The sequence below is a fragment of the Corapipo altera genome, unplaced genomic scaffold (genome assembly GCF_003945725.1).
Source record: "Corapipo altera isolate COAL_440 unplaced genomic scaffold, ASM394572v1 126, whole genome shotgun sequence".
Taxonomy (NCBI): domain Eukaryota; kingdom Metazoa; phylum Chordata; class Aves; order Passeriformes; family Pipridae; genus Corapipo; species Corapipo altera.
The window spans coordinates 483655-501287 of NW_020884937.1; the positions used below are offsets into that span (position 1 = coordinate 483655).

General features: G+C 41.1%; 1 protein-coding gene across 2 annotated transcripts in view; it reads right to left on the reverse strand.

Moving 5' to 3' along the window:
* The window catches only part of OXSR1 (oxidative stress responsive kinase 1), a 97550-nt gene that overhangs the window by 9736 nt on the left and 70181 nt on the right, over positions 1–17633 (reverse strand). Inside the window, exons 8-15 of one of the 2 annotated variants that reach the window (XM_027660609.1) lie at positions 16786–16919; positions 14877–14925; positions 12205–12270; positions 11835–11957; positions 7176–7211; positions 5911–5982; positions 5338–5541; positions 2843–2916 (exon numbers count right to left, since the gene is read on the reverse strand). In XM_027660609.1, the coding sequence (XP_027516410.1) occupies positions 2843–2916; positions 5338–5541; positions 5911–5982; positions 7176–7211; positions 11835–11957; positions 12205–12270; positions 14877–14925; positions 16786–16919 (758 nt within the window). The remainder of the gene's footprint in view (positions 1–2842; positions 2917–5337; positions 5542–5910; positions 5983–7175; positions 7212–11834; positions 11958–12204; positions 12271–14876; positions 14926–16785; positions 16920–17633) is intronic. The other variant, XM_027660610.1, reaches the window with a different exon arrangement.

Here is a 17633-nt window from a genome sequence, read left to right on the forward strand (position 1 = left end):
TAAAGATTAAACAATATCCCCTAAAATAGAGAATCAGGAAAGGATTCGACACAATATAGAAAAGTTTATTAAACATGAGTTATTACAAAAATATAAATAAAAATATAATACTTCCATCTTACCAGTAAAGGAACCTGATGGGAAGTATAAAACAGTGCAAGATCTTAGAACAATAAATGAGATGGCTGGGGGCTTGCACCCCATAGTGGCAGATCCATGTACACTGCTGACTAAATTGACACCAGAGCTAAAATAGTTTGCTGTCCTACATCTGGAGGATGCTTTCTTCTGCCTGCCCTGGAGCCCTGAAAGTTAATCACTGTTCGCTTTTGAACGAGAAAATCCTCGCACGAGAAAGAAAATCCAAAATAATGTGTATTGGGTGAACTGTTAACATGCTAAACTGCCTCAGATTGGTTGAGTACTAAGAGCTGTGCAGCAGGTCTCCTACCTCGATTGCGAGGTCGCTGCAAGACAACAAACCCCAAAAACAGCAAAGACAGAAGCTGTCTGCTGGACTCCTCGGCCACAGGAGAAGGAAGAGCTCCAAACATTGCTCGGAGGGACCGAATAATGTCGTTTGTAGATCTACAGCTGTGGACTTCTGGTGGAGCCCCTGTGTGAACTCATAAAGGTGAGTCCAACATACTCACTTGGGGTAAAGAAACTGATAAAGCTTTTCATAAGCTAAAACAAAACTGATGAGGGCTCCAGCCCTTGATTTAAATCACTGGCTTTCACCTCAGCGCTTTCTGAAATACCAAGCCACACTGATTGACCAAAATAATCAATCCATCTTTTTCTTCAAGAAGCCACCAAAAATACAGTTGCACATGACTGCTTAGAGACAATAAGAGCAACGTATTCCAGCCGAACAGACTTGAAAGAAGAACCCCCTGAAAGATGCTAAAGACTTCTGGTTCACAGAAAAAATTTCGTCTAGAGAAGAGGACGTAAAGCTAGATATGCAATAACCACGATAAATGAAGCAATAAAGGCAAGAGCCCTCCCTGTCAATACCTTAACTCAAAAAACAGATTATAACACTTCAGTTGCCAGAAAAGTTGCTATTATGCATTGAAAGGCTCACCAAAAAAGGGTGTTACTGGCCTTGAAAGAAGAAATGCCATGAATGATCGGAGGCAAAAAGGGCAGTAAAAGAAGAAGAAAGCAAAATCCAGTATTTGATCCCTGACGGTAAAATTCAAATTCAGTAGTCAAAGACAGAGCCTAGATACTCTAAAGAAGACTGAAAGTTAATCCAGAATTTAAGAGGAAAAATAGAAGAAAAACAAATGGGCCAAGACACCACAGGGTAAGTTAGTAATATCCTCTTCTATTTTATGAACACTTATCATAACAGAACACAAGAAAACACATTAGGAGCAGAAGCTCTATACAAATATCTAGGCCAAAATATAGTAACATGAAATCTCTATACCATTGTGAGACAGGAGACACGCAGTAAAATTCAACTAAGACAAATAGAAAAAATAATTATCCAAGACAGAAATGGCAAATCGATTTTTAGAACTACCCTGAAAAAGGGGGGTATAGATATTTGCTTGTTCTCACTGACACTTTTTCAGGTTGACCTGAGGTGTATCCTTGTCAAACTAATGTAGCCAGAAACATGATAAAAGTACTATTAAAAAATTATATTGTACATTTATAAAAACAAGTTAAAAATGTTAAAGAGCTAATCCTCTAAACAAGCTTGTAACCTCGAGAGGCCAATTCATAATGTTGTACCTAGAGATTATACATATGTAAGATCTTTTACAGGTGAACCCCTGGAGCCACAGTGAAAAATCTATATCAAGTGATGCTAATTACACAAACTGCAATCAAAATTAAAAAAGGCAACTTCCTGAAATACATTACACCAAAGTCAAGAAAATGCCAAGATCTGCGTAGACAACATCGCCAACAGAAAATTTAAAATAAAATTAAGACATAAACTGACGAATGGACACTTAAAGACATTTTTGAAACCTTTGACTCTATTACTGTATACAATAACTAAGACAAAATATACAAAGTTGATATTATAAAAATCAAAAAGTCACGAATCAATAAGTTAATAATAAAAAAGGGGAGGGAACTGTGATATATAAATAATTGTGATTCATGAAACAAATGGGTGATTACATCAAAATAAAACAAATGGATTGTAAAACTTAATTACGCCCCCATAAAGAAATAAAATAGACCCTTACAAGGTCAAGAGGCCTAAAACCTCCTTACTATCCTAAGAATAAAATATAGTAGAACTTTAAATCTTTTAGGTGCCTGTTTGCCCAAGAATACGGGAATTATGACTGGTTGGAGCAATAAACATTTAGCTTTAGCTGTAAGAAAACCCATATATTAAATACTTAGCAAAAACCTGTAGAATGCATATGATATAATTAATATGCATGAAGTAGTTAAGATAAATACTAAATGTACCCTGTAGTAGGGGTGTGCAGATTTGGGAAACTGGTCCCACTTCTGTCACCCAGCTGGCTGCTTGCTTTTACCATATAATAAACTATTATTTGAAACTTATAGAAACTCAAGACTTTGTTTATCACAGGAACCCAGCTAATCCCTCCTTTCCACCCCATTAGTTTAGCAATTTTTATACAAATACCAAAACCTCTTCCACACTACAGGTTTTGCCAAACTGAAGTGGCTGTGATAAACTGCTTTTCTGGGTCCTGGTTTCAGAAGAGCGGTTGAAATCCAAGCTGAGACAACATATAACCACCACTCTATTAATTAACAGGTACAAAAGGCTGCCAGTGTCCCTCTGCACACAGGCTTGCTTTGACAGAACAGGCCAGTTTTGGGTCCTTACCTTAACCTTAGTACAAGGCTGATGGGGACTTTTGTGTCTTCCTGTACCGGAGCTGCAGCAGCTGCAGGTGGGGCCTGCAATAGAATTACATCATTTTAAAGCAGATTAACAATTCCTGGCTCTGGTTTTAAAACTAGAGATAACCTTGATCAACTACAGATAAAAATAAAAGTTTAACTCGCTGTTGGAATCACTACAGTGAAAATAAAGAGAGACTAATGAAACAAGAGAACTTCACACAAATAGTATCCAAGGAGGGTCTCTGCAGTAGTCCTGAAAAGAACAAAAGCTACAGAACTTTGAGAAATGACAAAAGGGTAGGAGACTACAGAAGTGCTAATTGTAAAAAGATTGCTTTGCATTAAAACTTAAAGCTTTTGGTTATTTCAAGACCTCCTGTGTTTTAAACCCTGCCCCAAACATCTGATTTAAAAACCTGATATAATTGTGAAGAGTACCTAGGAAATAATTTAATTGCCAGATTAGCATAACTCTCAGTTACTTTTTTTTTTGTGAAACCAAAGCCTTTAAGAGCATCTAGCAGCAATTTTATAGCTGCCTATTCTCGCTTCTAAATTACATCTGAATAATTACATTTGGAATGTGCAATCAAAGCATTTTATATTGGTCAGCAGCAGTAGGAAAGATCCAGGAGTTGCCGATCTTTACAGCACTTATGACAGTTCCAGTAAAGGACTAATTGTTAATCAACATCCACCAAAAAAGTGAAACAAAACAGAGAAGGGTTGGTCACTCTCCCAATTGCACAAGTCACCTGCACATGCTCAGGCAGGGATTTTACAACTGCAGTAACAAGACAGACACAACACCAGTCTGATAATTTAAGCACAGAAGTCTTGACCAAGTTTTTTTTCATCTAGATCACTTGCTTTTTCAAGTATTTTACTCCACGGTGCTCTTGGGCCAGCAATGCAGCTCAGGGCTTCTGATCACAACCTGGTTTCTGTTGAAGCTTTATCAGGTCAGTGAAAACAAACAAGGGTTCATGGAGAAGCCCAGAGCTCTGCAAAACAGTAACCAGCGAGCGACAAGAACCAGAGGAGCCATAAAGAATAACACACTGACATAAAGAGCTGTAAAGAAGAACCTATTGACAATAAAGAGGTATAAAAAAAGCACAGTGATACTAAGAGCTATAAAGAAGAACTCACTGACACAAGTTCATGAAGTTTATCTTAGGACAAGCTACCAACAAACAAGCTATTGAGCACCAGTGGCAGGGAGGAAGACACACTGCTAGTGCAAATCAAAACACTGTCAGCAAGACCACCACTGCTGCTTCATTTTACTGAGGGTCCCAGCCTTCACTGCTGTTGGTGTTTCAACTGCTGCATTAAATTCAGGGATTAAACAGTGGACTTTTTTCAGGATATCTGAAGGGCTTTAATTTAAGTATTAAAGCTTGGCTATATTGAATAACGTAGAATGTGTCAGGCCACAACTCCACTGTTTCTGTGTAATGGCTAATGGATTGTCTTTAATGGGTTTGTAATCAGGAACACAGAATCACAGAGTGGTTTGGGTTAAAAGGGATCTTGAATATCATTTAGTTCCAACCCCTTTGCCAGGGGCAGGGATGCCTTCCAATAGAGCAGGCTGCTCCAAGCCCAAACCCCATCCAATCAGGTCTTGAACAATTCCAGGGATACGGAGTACACAACCCCTCTAGGCAACCTGTGCCAGTGCCTCACCACCCTCACAGTAAAGAATTTCTTCCTAACAGATCTGACTGCAGTGATATATGACACTTTCTACATTCTTTAAAATAAAGTTAATGAAACACAGGAAGAAGTAAATCTAAGATTTATTTCTCTGATCAGCACTGTCAAGTCTCTTCTCTTTGGGTCTGCCAAAGGCTGATGGCCCCACCCCAAAGGGACAGGCTCTCCCCACAAGAAATGAACAAACAACTCCAACAAGTATGAACATCAGTGTCTTTTATAAAACATGTGCCATCACTCAGAAGCCAAGCAAGCTCTGCAGTGCTTTACTCCAGCAAGCCACAAGACATGTTCTAAGTGTCTCAGAAATTATTTGGGTTGGTCATTTTTCTCTGATCATTTTGGAGAACTGAGGTCCTAGTTTCTCCCTCACTTTTCTCTCCACTTTTACCCACAGGTGCCAGTGGTGTTGAGACACAGAGTCTGTTTGTGCTTCACCTTAAATACCAGGAACAAGCAGCTTCCACTTAAATGAGACTATCTTTTTTTTCTTACCTTTGACCTTGCCTCAAGCCAGAGTCTACTCCCTGAACAGCATAAAAAGTCACTGCTCACCCACAGAAGAATAATGAAAAACTGCCACACCCACACTGACCATCTTCCTTTTGCAAGCACCAGCTGTCCTTGTGCAGAAACTGCAGCACTAAATCAGCTTCAGACAAGAAGCTTCCATGGCTTCAGATCATTCTAGCATGTCTGGAACAGAACAGCTAAGTGCACCTGAAAGGTGGTAGGAAGGGCTTCTGCTCTTACCTGGGCTGCTGCTGGGGCTGCTGCTGGGGCTGCTGCTGGAGCTGCTGCTGGAGCTGCTGCTGGGGCTGCTGGAGGAGCCTGACTAGGTGGAGGTACAGCAGTTTGAGGTTGTGCAGGTGCTTGTCCTGCAGCCTGAGGTAGTTGAGTAGGTGCCTGTGCTGGAGCATTGAGTGAAGGACCTGGAGGCTCAGCTGACGGAAAGAGCTGCAAGTAAAAAGGAGTTTTAATGAGAAAAGGAACCCAAGAGTTCTGACTCAAGCACCAGCTTTCCCAGAAATGCTTGTTCGCCACATAAATCACTTAGAGAAGTTCAATGCCAGGGGCATTCCCAGGCCTCCAGGATGCTAATGCTGATCCCAAGCTGGCATTCAAGGGGTTTAATGTGTCCTGACATTTGCAAGTTTTACCCATCTGTAAAGAAGGATAAGAAACCAAGATACCAGCATGAGCGTGGATCTTGGACAAAAATTACACTCTGTGGCAAGGCTGGATGCACACAGATCATATCCCAGGTTGGACGAAAGCACCCTATCCTCCAGTTTCCCTCTTTCTCGGAATCCGAGTCCTACTTACAGTTCCAAGCAGCCATGCTGTCACAGCAGAAAAACCCTGCTTTGACTTGTCTTTCCCTTCAGAGAACAAAACCTAGCAAAGCAGTAAGATAACTATCGACAACTGATCCATTCACAAAAGTCAGAGTCAGAGCAATCTGGATATTCAATGAAAAGTGAATTCAGCGTTCTTCAAAACACACCACACAAGGTTTAGGATTGGACTTTAATAAAGTCAACCTCTTGGGGGAAAAAACAAATTAAAAAAAATTAATTTGAGTGTAGGGAAAAGAGGTAAATGAAAGTTCAATCTTTTTTACCTCTGGTTATTCAGAACAGAGAAAACGATTTTGGCACTGGAGCCAAGGAACTGTCAGCTTGCTGGCACTTCAGTGTGCCCCTCAGCTTACTCTGACGGGTTGTAGGAAATATAAATCACCTTGATTGTTGAAAACTTTGGTAGGAGACCTCCAAATCACAATATATATTAAAGGATGTGTTACAATGGGAAAATTCATCCCAAAGGGATTCTGGTTTTCAGTTTTTTCTTTGAATTTAGAATTTATGTCAAATTACAGTGCCAGAACTATAGTGTTTTTTAAGATCTTCCTCTATAAACATTTCTGGGAAACGAAGGAAGAACAGGAGAGCCCAAAACAAGATGAATTTCTAGGAGACAGCTCTGTTTATCTTTCCACACAGGTAGGGAAAAGACAGACATAGCACAGTCTCTGGAAGATAAGCAGTCCCTATCACTGAGAGATAAGATATACCAACATTCCTAACGCAAGAAACAGTTCAGAACTGAAGGAAAACTACAAATTGCAACTGAAGCCTTGTTTGCTATCAAATATAACTACAGATTCCTTTCACAGTTCTGAGTAGATTCTGAGTTCTCTGGTTCCAAACTAGAGAATTTGACTATGCAAATGAGAAATCTCAAAGTTGTGTTCTGTTGAGTTTGTGTTGGGTTTTTTTAAAAGAGGAAATGGAAACATAGCTGTTTTGCTTTAATTATTCTTGTGGCCAATTCATTACCTTAAAATATACTGACTTTTGCCATAGCAAATAAAGTAGACAAGACATACACCAAACTCCAGGAAGAGCTCTTGGCATTACACAGCCAAGAATTCCTTTTATAGGGAGCTCTTCAAACAGAGCTCAGCTAGATACACCAGCTTCTACTTCACACAGTATTGCTTTCAAAGGCTAATAAAGCATGTTCCTTGAAACAAAAGCAATAACTAGGAGTCATCATTTCAGGAAGCCACTGTCTATTCAACTTACCTCGGAATTCTGTACAGGTTCTTTCACTCTGGGAGACTGAAAAACAGAGAAAAAACTGTCAGTGCTTCAATGAAAGTGAAACCTATTGACTAGGACTTGTGAGAACCATACTGACTGTGAGAAACCTACATAACTGTTTGGGATTAAATACGTGTATTAGGAAGCACAATAAAACGAATACCACACAATTTGTTGTGATGTTGCTCCACCCAGAAACACAGTCAATGTTTCAGAATTTGCAATTGATACTTCCACGCTGGCACATGACACCCTAAGCTGCTATCATTGTTACCCATTAGCAAAATCCAGGACTCTGGAAGATCACTCAGATTGGATCAAATTACTTATGCACCAAGATGGCAAAATCCATTTTAAGCTACCCAAGTCTGGCAGAAAACGATAAGCCACACAAATCTGCCTGGCAGAATTCTGCTAGAAAACAAATCCTCTTTGTATACTTAGAGAAGTAGTTTGCAAACCAACTTGCTTAAAACATATAAAACCTTTGTGGGGTGGGAGGGGGGAATCAGCCTTGGTTATGCTGCTTTATAGAAGGAAATCCCTGGCCTGCTCTCCCTGCCCTTGGACTCTACATTATGCTGTAGCTCTTTGTGAGAGAAAGCAGAGAACTGACAGGTGTGCAGAGTTCAGCAGTGAAACAAAGAGATCAGTGGAACAAAGGAGAAAGTGCAGTCAGAGTAATGTGACCAACCTTTGCTTATCAGTAAAACAAAGATAACAGCATTAGGTGTTTCACATGAGCAGTAAGGAATTGCCAAGCAGGGAAGCTCTGCAATTAAGAGAAGCTGAGGCTTCCAACAGGTCCAATTATTATATGGAGATATGCAGGATGGTTTGGTCCATGCTGGGATTAATAAAATAGGTGTTCCTTTCTCCACACAATGGTCTAACAGACAGGTTGCTATTTGGACAGTAGAAGCTCAGGAGCAGAACATTAAGCCTCATCATGCCACTACCCTGAGCCAGTCTGTGCAGTAATCAAAGCCACTACCTCACCAAGCGCGGATCAGAGCAATCTGTAACATATTACTCAGAAGCTTCTCATGAGAAAAGGTTAAAAAGTCTTATTCTCAGAACAGCAAATTGCCAAAAGCCCTCTGGACAGGAGGAGAAGGAACATTTCCCTCACGATGATTGTGTGCAGGCAGTGTCAGGAAAAAAGTCATGCAGCTGGAAAGGTAAAGCCTGAAATCCATCTCAGTGTGCTCAGCCTTCACTTGACAGTTACCAGGCAAGATGAAAAACGTGGCATTGCTCCCAGAGAAACAGCCATGCTCCACATCTGCAGGCCACAGCTGCTGTGCTTTTCTTTCAGGCACAAAGCTCATATCCAAGAGTACCTGGATGCCTCAAGGAATTACGTAAAAGGAACTTGTCTGAGAGATCACAGTGTGCTAAACACTGTACAGACAAGTAAGGAAACACAGGCCCTGTCCCTCAGCTAACAGCTAACCCAGATAAATGACAACCAGAAGTGTTGAGAGCTGGTTGAACATGAGCCAGTGTGTGCCCAGGTGGTCAAGAAAGCCAATGGCACGTGGCCTGTGTCACCAACAGTGTGTCCAGCAGGATCAGGGCAGGGGTTGTCCCCCTGTGCTGGGCACTGATGAGTCTGCACCTTGACTCCTGTGTTCAGTTTTGGGTCCCTCACTAGAAGAAGGACAGTGGGGTGCTGGAGCAGGTCCAAAGAAGGGCAACAGAGCTAGGGAAGGGTCTGGAGCAGATGTCCTATGAGAAGAAGCTGAGGGAGCTGGGGGTGTTTAGCCTGGAGAAAAGGAGGGTCAGAAGAGACTTTGTTGTTCTCTACAACTGCCTGAAAGGAGGTTGTAGCCAGGTGGGGGTCAGTCTCTTCTCCCAGGTAACAAGAGATAACACAAAGGAAATGGCCTCAAATTACACCAAGGAATGTTTAAATTGGCTGTTAGGAAACATTTTTTCACTGATAAGGTGGCCAGACATCGGGACAGGCTGCCAAGGGAAGTGGTAGAGTCACCATCCCTGGAAGCGTTCAGAAAACATGTAGATGTGGCACCTGGGGACAGAGTTTAGAGGTGAACATGGTGGTTCTGCGTGAACAGTTGGACTTGACAACCCTGGAGGTCTTTTTCAACCTTAACAACTCTACGATTTTATGAAAAACATGGACAGAAAGAAAACAGGACAAACATTAAAAGGCATGAATAAGATGACTTGGGGGGTTAGTTCTAACTAATTTTTGCCTGTGTAATCAATGATGTGAGTAAGCAGTAAAATGTGACCACACAACTCACCCAGTGCACAGATTTATTGGGCAAAAGAACGTGAACGATTTAAGAGCCTGCAGAGCACAACTGCTTTAATTTGCTTTAATTTGAATTCAAGGTTTTAAATGCAGAGAGGAACTTCAGTAAGTCTTTATATTCAAAAGGTAATGCTGAGCCAACGAGTCACCATATTTAATGAATTGAAGAGATACTTCTGGGTCTGAGCATAATAAATATTTGTCTGCTTTCAGGTGCAGACCTAGCAAGAGACTTGTAAAATCCATGTTTGTCCACATTAAATTCACCCTATGTTTTCTGTAAAGTGGAAACAAGTAAAAAATACAAACACTTTCCATTTATGTAGATGCTTTTATGAAGGTTAATACTTCAGTATTTTGGCAAGTTAAGTCAGTCTGCAAGGCCTCACTTTAAGGTTGACAGCAATAAAATAGAGGTACAGATGGAATCACAGAATCACAAAATCGTTTGAGTTGGAAAAGACCTTTAAAGAGCATCTACTCCACCCCCATTGCAATGGGCAGGAATAAAAGGTGACACCTAGTTAACACAAGTTATTCTATCTAACAACTTAGTTGAAATTGCAGAGGGATTTACAGACAGGAGGACTTTACACCCTGTGTTTGAAATATGGCCAAAAACACAAGATAAACACCAGTCCTCAATAGCACCACCATATTCATGGCAAAAATCGGAAGTTTGTATATACAAGTTTTAGAATTGCTTGAAAAGGGATCAATTCAAGTACCCAGGCAGACATGCAGTGAGGTTTAAGATGCCAAGGTGCCCTTCCTGATATCCTGTAACATATGGGTTTCCCAAAGTTCTGTGGTATATATACATGGGGTGCCTTCAGAATGGTAATATATATCTACATTCAGGTAACTCAAGACCTCCTACACCAACACCCCCCTAAAGGATTGCTGAACAGGAGACTACAAGTAAAAAGGCCAAGCACAGCCCAAATTAGAGCAACCAGAACAGACAGCAGCACAAGGAAATATGCCAAAGCATCAAGAAAAAACTGGCTTGTAAAGGAGCTTGTAAACATGTGTGTCAATCTGCTTCTTTCTGCCTAAGAGGAATGAAACAAGTAAGTACTGTTCAAAACACAGTAAACAGGCTTAAGTCATAGTACCCTGAGCTTAGAGACAAGATACAACAAGTTCTAAGTAATCTCTGAAAGAGAATTAGGGTCTCTTACAGTATTGCCTCCTAAAATTTGATCATATTTAAACCTACAAAAGCAATTTAGAAGAATTCAGCTTATAAAGCACCAAAGCAGTAGCCACCTGGTACCAAGATCTTCCTTGACTGTGTAATATGAAGCTGGACACAGCAAGCTCTTTAAAAAGTCATGATAATTGTTGTCACAAAGAATGGAATTACTATATTAGTAGTGGCTTTTAAAAACCCAAGCATTTCAAAAGATGCTAAAAAGATGCAAAATCCTGCATTTAATATTTAAGTGCCTATTCAAAACACTTGCAGAAGGAAGACTAATGAAAGAGAAATTAAAAAATTTGTAAAGGAATAAATGCTTCAAACCAATACTGGGGGCTCTTTTTCCCTTTCACACCGAAAAGCTTCCTCTAAAAATCCTTCACTGTCTCACTAATTCAATTACAGGATGATTAAAACACAGGGTTTACTTCACACCACCTGCTGTAGTGAAAAGGGACCAGGCAAACCATTACAGTCAAAACCCACACTGCTGACTGCTGGGGGAAGACAGCCTGAAAATTCATTGCAATCTTTTAGCTGATCATTATGCATTACTCCTCTGTGCTCCTGGGGATTAGTCTGGGTTTGAGGGGCTTTGTGCACGTGCTGGGAGAGGGGAAAGTGGTGATTTTTTGAGTATTTTCAAGTGCTGGACCAATCACTCCTGTGACTTCAGGGATGCTGTAAGGTTTTCTACCAGGACTAATCGATCTCGGTGTAACTGAGGGGATGTAACCTTGTGTGCCATAAGCACAGGCCCTATTGATTTTAGCTCCATCCTGGAGAGGGCAGCAGGACAAAACCTCTCCTGACATCTCCAGAAGAAAGCATCTCAAATAGTCAGCACCCTTAAAGGGAATATCCTAGCTCCAGTGAATTAGTATGCTGAGCTGGGAGCAGAGCAATGTGAGAATGCACATTTCCAATCACACTGAACATCCCTGGATGAGACCAGCTGTGCCCCACAACGATGACAGAAAAGATCAATACAATTTCTTCAACCTTCAGTCTGCTTTTTCTGCTTCAGCTCCAAACTCCAAGGCAGGGATTATAATTTGCTGTGTATCACACTTCAGACCACGTGCTTCCCAAATATATTTAGACATACTACAAGTGGAAAACAAAACAGAGACAGTGAAGCTTGAGGACTCACCCTGAGCTGTGAAATTGCTGCTCTGCCTTCCTCACTTTCTTCATCTAGTTCATCATCACTCCATTCCCAGCCACCATCTTCAGTCTTATGAAGACGCCCACTGGAGCCTGGGACCCTCCGGACCTGCTCAGAACAAAGACAAAGAGCTTGTATCAAGCAAAGAGTTTCTACAGTTGGTCTTTTTTTAGGAGGTACAGCACCAGAGCATCTTCAGGTTGCATCACCTGCCAGGGTACCTGAGTATTTTATTGAAATGTCTAGTTTTGTATCTAGAAAATGCTGTACTACACTAATTATCATTAAAAATATGAATGCAAACCTAAATTACTAGTACAACAGTAACAGCAAGAGCCCGGGAGGTTTTCAGTACCTTTTTGGATCTTTCAGTGATTGTTGGTGCTCTCTGCAACATCTTCTCTTGCAAAAATTCTTTATTCTGCAGAAGAAAAAAATACCAAACATTTGCTTTGCTGAAAATGCCCTTTGATTCCTTCAGTGTCTCTGATAAAGTAACTGTTAAGCTATTTCTAGCAGAAAGTGCTTCACGTGTTTCACCCCCATACTAACTACTTCCTTACTCTCAACTACAGTATATGAAGTTTCATCCTAAATATCTTTTCAGGTAGCAGTGACACTTTCCCTTTGCAAAGTGATATGGAATTAACAACTGAGGAGTTGGATATTATTATGATTTACTGGGAAATACACTTATTATACTGCAGCATCTGACACCCTGCTGAGGCATTTGGCATTCTTCCACCAGCAGATACTACACCACCTGGATCCAACCCCTTTACTTTATCTTACTCCTAAATTTATGCCTGTCCAACTGTCAAAGGCAAACCTCAGATGTCAGGCAGGCTGGGATGCAGGAATCCCTTTATGCTGGAGTAGTAAGATCAAGGAATTAGGGCAGCAATATTGAAAGTGGATGAAAAAATGTACAGCATTTATGTTTAGAGAGGAAGTCAATGCAGCGATCATGACAGATTAAGTATTGGGAAACTGCTGTGATGCTTTATTGTATTAAACTTCCTCTTCAGCAAGATGCTCCAGACTGGAATGTGGGTTCCTGGTAGTATAATTTTCTGACTGCTGGACTGCAGGGCCAAACTTCAGGATGGAGAGGAGGTAGGAGAAGCCAGGTAGACACTGTGGCACTGGCACTGGGATTTAGCTGGGTATTCCACAGCACACGAGTGAGGCTGGAAAGCCCTGTTGTCTCTGGCCATGCAGTGCTCCCAAAACTCCCCTGCAGTGGTTGCTTGCAGGCAGGATGGGGAGTCTCAAGACACATGCTGTCATTCCTGATAAGTGGCTCTCAGCATTATCAAACCATACTTTCACATAACATAAACTGCATTTAAATATATGACTCAATATAGATGTGTAGAAGTTGGATTCTTCAGCCCTCAAGTTCCAGCTGTCAGCTTGGCAGTGGCTGATGTATGTCAGTAATTGAACCCTAAGTGTGAACTGGAACACGTTTTCACTTCAGATGCCGGGTTAAGTACTGCCTCATTTACAATAATGTTAATTTTCTATCACCACACATGCTAATATGTTACTCTACAGCAGCTTAATGAAAGCACAAAGGAGATTTAACACACAATGAAGTGTAATGTGATCCAGAACTCACATAACAAAACAGGGAAAGGTCAGCAATGTGTAAGCCATCTTGTCACTTTGGACACCAAGTGTGCATCCAGCATACAGATGTCTAAAATCCCACCACAGACAGTGAAAACCCAGTTAATATTGTCAAGAGCCCAGACATCAATTAAACGTGCCCTAAAGCAAACTGCTACATTTAATAAACTGGATCAATCTCTAGACTTCCTTAGTTCACAGAATTATCAAATCACAGAATACCCTGAGAATGAAGGGACAGGCAGGGATCATCAACTCCTGGCCCTGCATAGGACAGCCCCAAGAATCCCTCCAACATGCCTGAGAGTGTTGTCCAAACACTTCTTGCCCTCTGTCAGGCTTGCTGCCATGACCACTGGCATGGGGAGCCTGTTCCAATGTCCAGCCACCCTCTGGGTGAAGAACCTTCTTCCTAATATCCAACCCAAACCTCCCCTGATGCAGCTCCGTGCTTTTCCCTCGGGTCCTGCCACTGGTCACTAAGGAGATCGGTGCCCACCTCTCCACTTCCTCTCATGAGGAGGAAGTGCAACCTTCCCTTGGTTGCACCTGTTGGATTTCTGTCAGCTTTAATAGAACATCCAGCTCCTGAACAGATATCTGGATTGGCCACTTCCACTTAAGCATCTTAATCTGGGAGTTGAAAACTACTTTGATTAATTGGTGATGCAGCCGCGCTATCCCAAGCACCAAATCTCTTTTTGACAGTTTAATCTGTATTCTGCTACAAACCCTGTGCATTTTGATCACAAACATGCCACAGAAAAAATAAGGAAACAGAAAATATTTCCTCAGGCCCATGAAAATACAAATTCTGCCTTGTATTATTCCTGTCTCCCTCAATAAGACCCTGCACATTGCATACGCAGTAATCTCCAGGCAGTAATTACATAATGCTTGCTGGCAGTTCACTTCAAGGCTAGAAACGGGAGTTTCCTACTGTTTTGTATCACAGGATCCTCGCTTTCCATATGGCAACACAGGGTGAAATAGATTTAGGTAGTCCTGGCACAGTGGGCCTCATTCACCCCTTTGCATACAGACTAATTATAGAGTTTATTAAAATATAAGTTACACTCGCTGCCACAGAGACCTTTATGGTTGGACAGGCAGCCAGAATGGAACCATTACAAGAGAAGAACAAACCCAAAAGGCAAACTGAAAGACATTTAAATGCTGAAAAATTTCTAGATAATTTCTCTTAATGACAGCACACACAGGAGGTACAGAAGGGGGGTTTCATTCTGTTCCTTCACAATGACCCATTCAACTCACTCAGCTATGCTGGCCCCGAGTGAAACAGCCCACACTCTTGCCAACAAAGCTGTCACCACACCTATCATGCTTCTGAAAAGTCCTCTCCACAGATCAGTTTAGGAACTGTGTCCTTACCTTTGCTTTCGTGAAAAATTTGTGTCTTAAGAGTTCTGCTGCTGTGGGTCTGTCAATAAAAACAGATGCAGAAAAGACAATTATAAGTGCTCCCTTTCAACACAACGGTCTTCCAGGTTGCTGCAGCTTCTTGTAACATGGCATCTCTTAAGGGCATCAGCTTCTCCTGCACAATTCCCTAAAAATTAGTCAATGCATTCCAAGTGAATTTTATAACACCAGCAGTCTTTTAAACACTCAGTGTATTCTGACCAAAGCCTATTCTGTTCCAAAGCAATTAGTTACTTGGGACTGGGGGGGAGAAGTTGCCCCCTTTTTGATGCTGAGCTTGAGACTCTTAGTTAAGAACAGGATCACAGACACAATCTGCTCAAAATTGAATCACAGAATCATCACCTACTACAGGAGTGCAGCACTCACTGTGTGTGAGTAACAGCTATTTCAGAGGTACTTGATTAAATGTGTGTAATTAGTTCTATTAAACACAGACAGGATGATCAATCTTTGTCTATTGGAATAGACAAATTACAAATATTGGACTAGACAAACAATTACAAACTGTTTTCTCCTTTAAGTCAAACTTTGGAATAAGTACTGGAAAGTAAGAGACACCCCTTGGTCAGTTTAGGAGGAGTTTTCTAAAGATTCAAGCCCAAATGAGAAGGTAGCAGCTTAGAGCATTTCCCACACTGCAAACGGTGCTTAAACAGTAACAGAGTTTAATGAGTAACTTGCAAAGGCCATTCATCTCAGGGTTTATTTCATCTCAGACTACTCTAACAAAAAACAGTCATTTTATAGCAAGGGAGTCCCTAAAATTATTAAAAAGCAACTGCACTAAATTCTCCTCTTTGAGAACCCACGGAATATGCCTCCTGCTCCCAGAGTCAGGATGATGCCAGTGGCTGTTAGTGGTTCTTGGGGAGAGAGAAGGGGTGTGCCACGATCCAGAGTGATTATGTATAATCTGATCAGCACACATCCTAACCTGCAGGGATAGGATATGCTTTAGAAAGGTGAAAAAATACCATGCTGTGAAAAAGCCTCAGCTATCAGCATTTATCAAGCACTCCACTGGATTCATTAAGCATTTCAAGTGCATCACACGATGCGTGAGAAGCCTGTGCTCCTGGATCTGACACGAGAGGGAACTGAAAAATGTCTTCATTATTATTATTTTATGAAAACACTTCTTCCTTTCCAGAATTAAGTTTGCTTACTGAGGAGGAAAAGGAGGGGGTAAAAAGAAACCCTAAGAGATATTAAAAACGACACAACACACACACCACCCCCTCAGTACTATTTCCTACAACGCTGAGTAGTCAAGATATTGTTCGAGGAAGGTTGAAAGTGTCATCAGGTCCCTTAAGCAATCTGCATTGATGAAAACATGCTGGTAAAATTTGCCAGTGTTTTTCCTAATTTCTCCTCCAAATCAAATATTACTTGTAATTAAACAAGTCAAAACTACACTGAAAGCCTTCTTTGCACTGGCAAATTTTAAAAAAGTTTATTTACGCAGTTTTGTAAGTAAACACACATTGCCCAACCTGCAATTTCTAATTTATAAATACAGAGCAGTTTTGACTGGGAACAAAACATGAACTGCAGTCACCTGCTGGAGGTGGCAAGGGGAGAACAGCCCTGCCCACACAGTGGACTGGGATGCACTCTCATTAACCCAAATGGGGGATGTGTGCCCTGGCCAGGCACCATGCCAGACATTTATCCACAAAAATAAGGACAGCCAAGAGAATTTGTTGCCACACAGCAAGATTGTTGTGTTCATTGTGACTGAAAGGCTGGAGGGGCAGAGAGTGCATCAACTTCAAAAAAATAGGGAATACAATGAGGTATGTGAGTTTGTTGGGGGTTTTTTTAAATTTATTTTGGTGTCACCCATTCTTACCTTTTTTCAGGGTCTTTTTGTAGGCACGATGAAATCATCTTCCTAAATGATTTCCCATACTTCTTCAGCATCTCCTTATCTTGCACACCAGTTTCCAAAGATGGGGGATCATTTTGTAGTGTCAGCATTAAAACCTGAAAGAATTATGTCTATTGGCAATGAGATTTTTCTTGGCCTTTGTTAGAGACAGATCTTGGGAAAAATGTATTTTTAGATAAGCATTTTCATCAAGCATCTGAGTCCACCAGGATGTGTTAACAATTTAGGTTACTCTTTCCCATCCCATCTCCTGGCTCACAGGGGAGCCCGTGAGCCAAACACAAGGTTGGGATGTGATTTCAGGCCTGTTTAGTGTGATTAAAGGTGCAAGCAGAGCAGAACATCTACCAGCTTTCCTCCTTTGAGATGAGCAGTTGTGCAAGGCATTTGAATCAGTATACCTCCCTGCAGGTATTTCTTAGCTAGAAACCAAATTAATGTAAAGGCAGAAAGGCAACCTAAAAAAATACAAAGGTTTACTTCCATGTACCAGTGCAACAGCAGGTGAAGACATTTCTCACATAAGCACCCATCAAGCCAAACTGATTATTTCCTTCACATCACTTAGATATTCTGAAGGAAAGGAAGAAAATTGCTCATTTCCATTTCCACTTGTCACCTACATACAGATGAATATCTATTTTTAGAAAAGGAAGCAGCACGTAGCATATTTAAATAGCTTTCAACAGCTATATTGCTTAGGGCAGCAAAAGCCCATCAATCTAGCTGGAATTATACAGTCCATGACAGAATTCCCTGCTTTTTTCAGCACTCCTTGGAGGGTCACTTAATGCATGGGTAATTTTGCT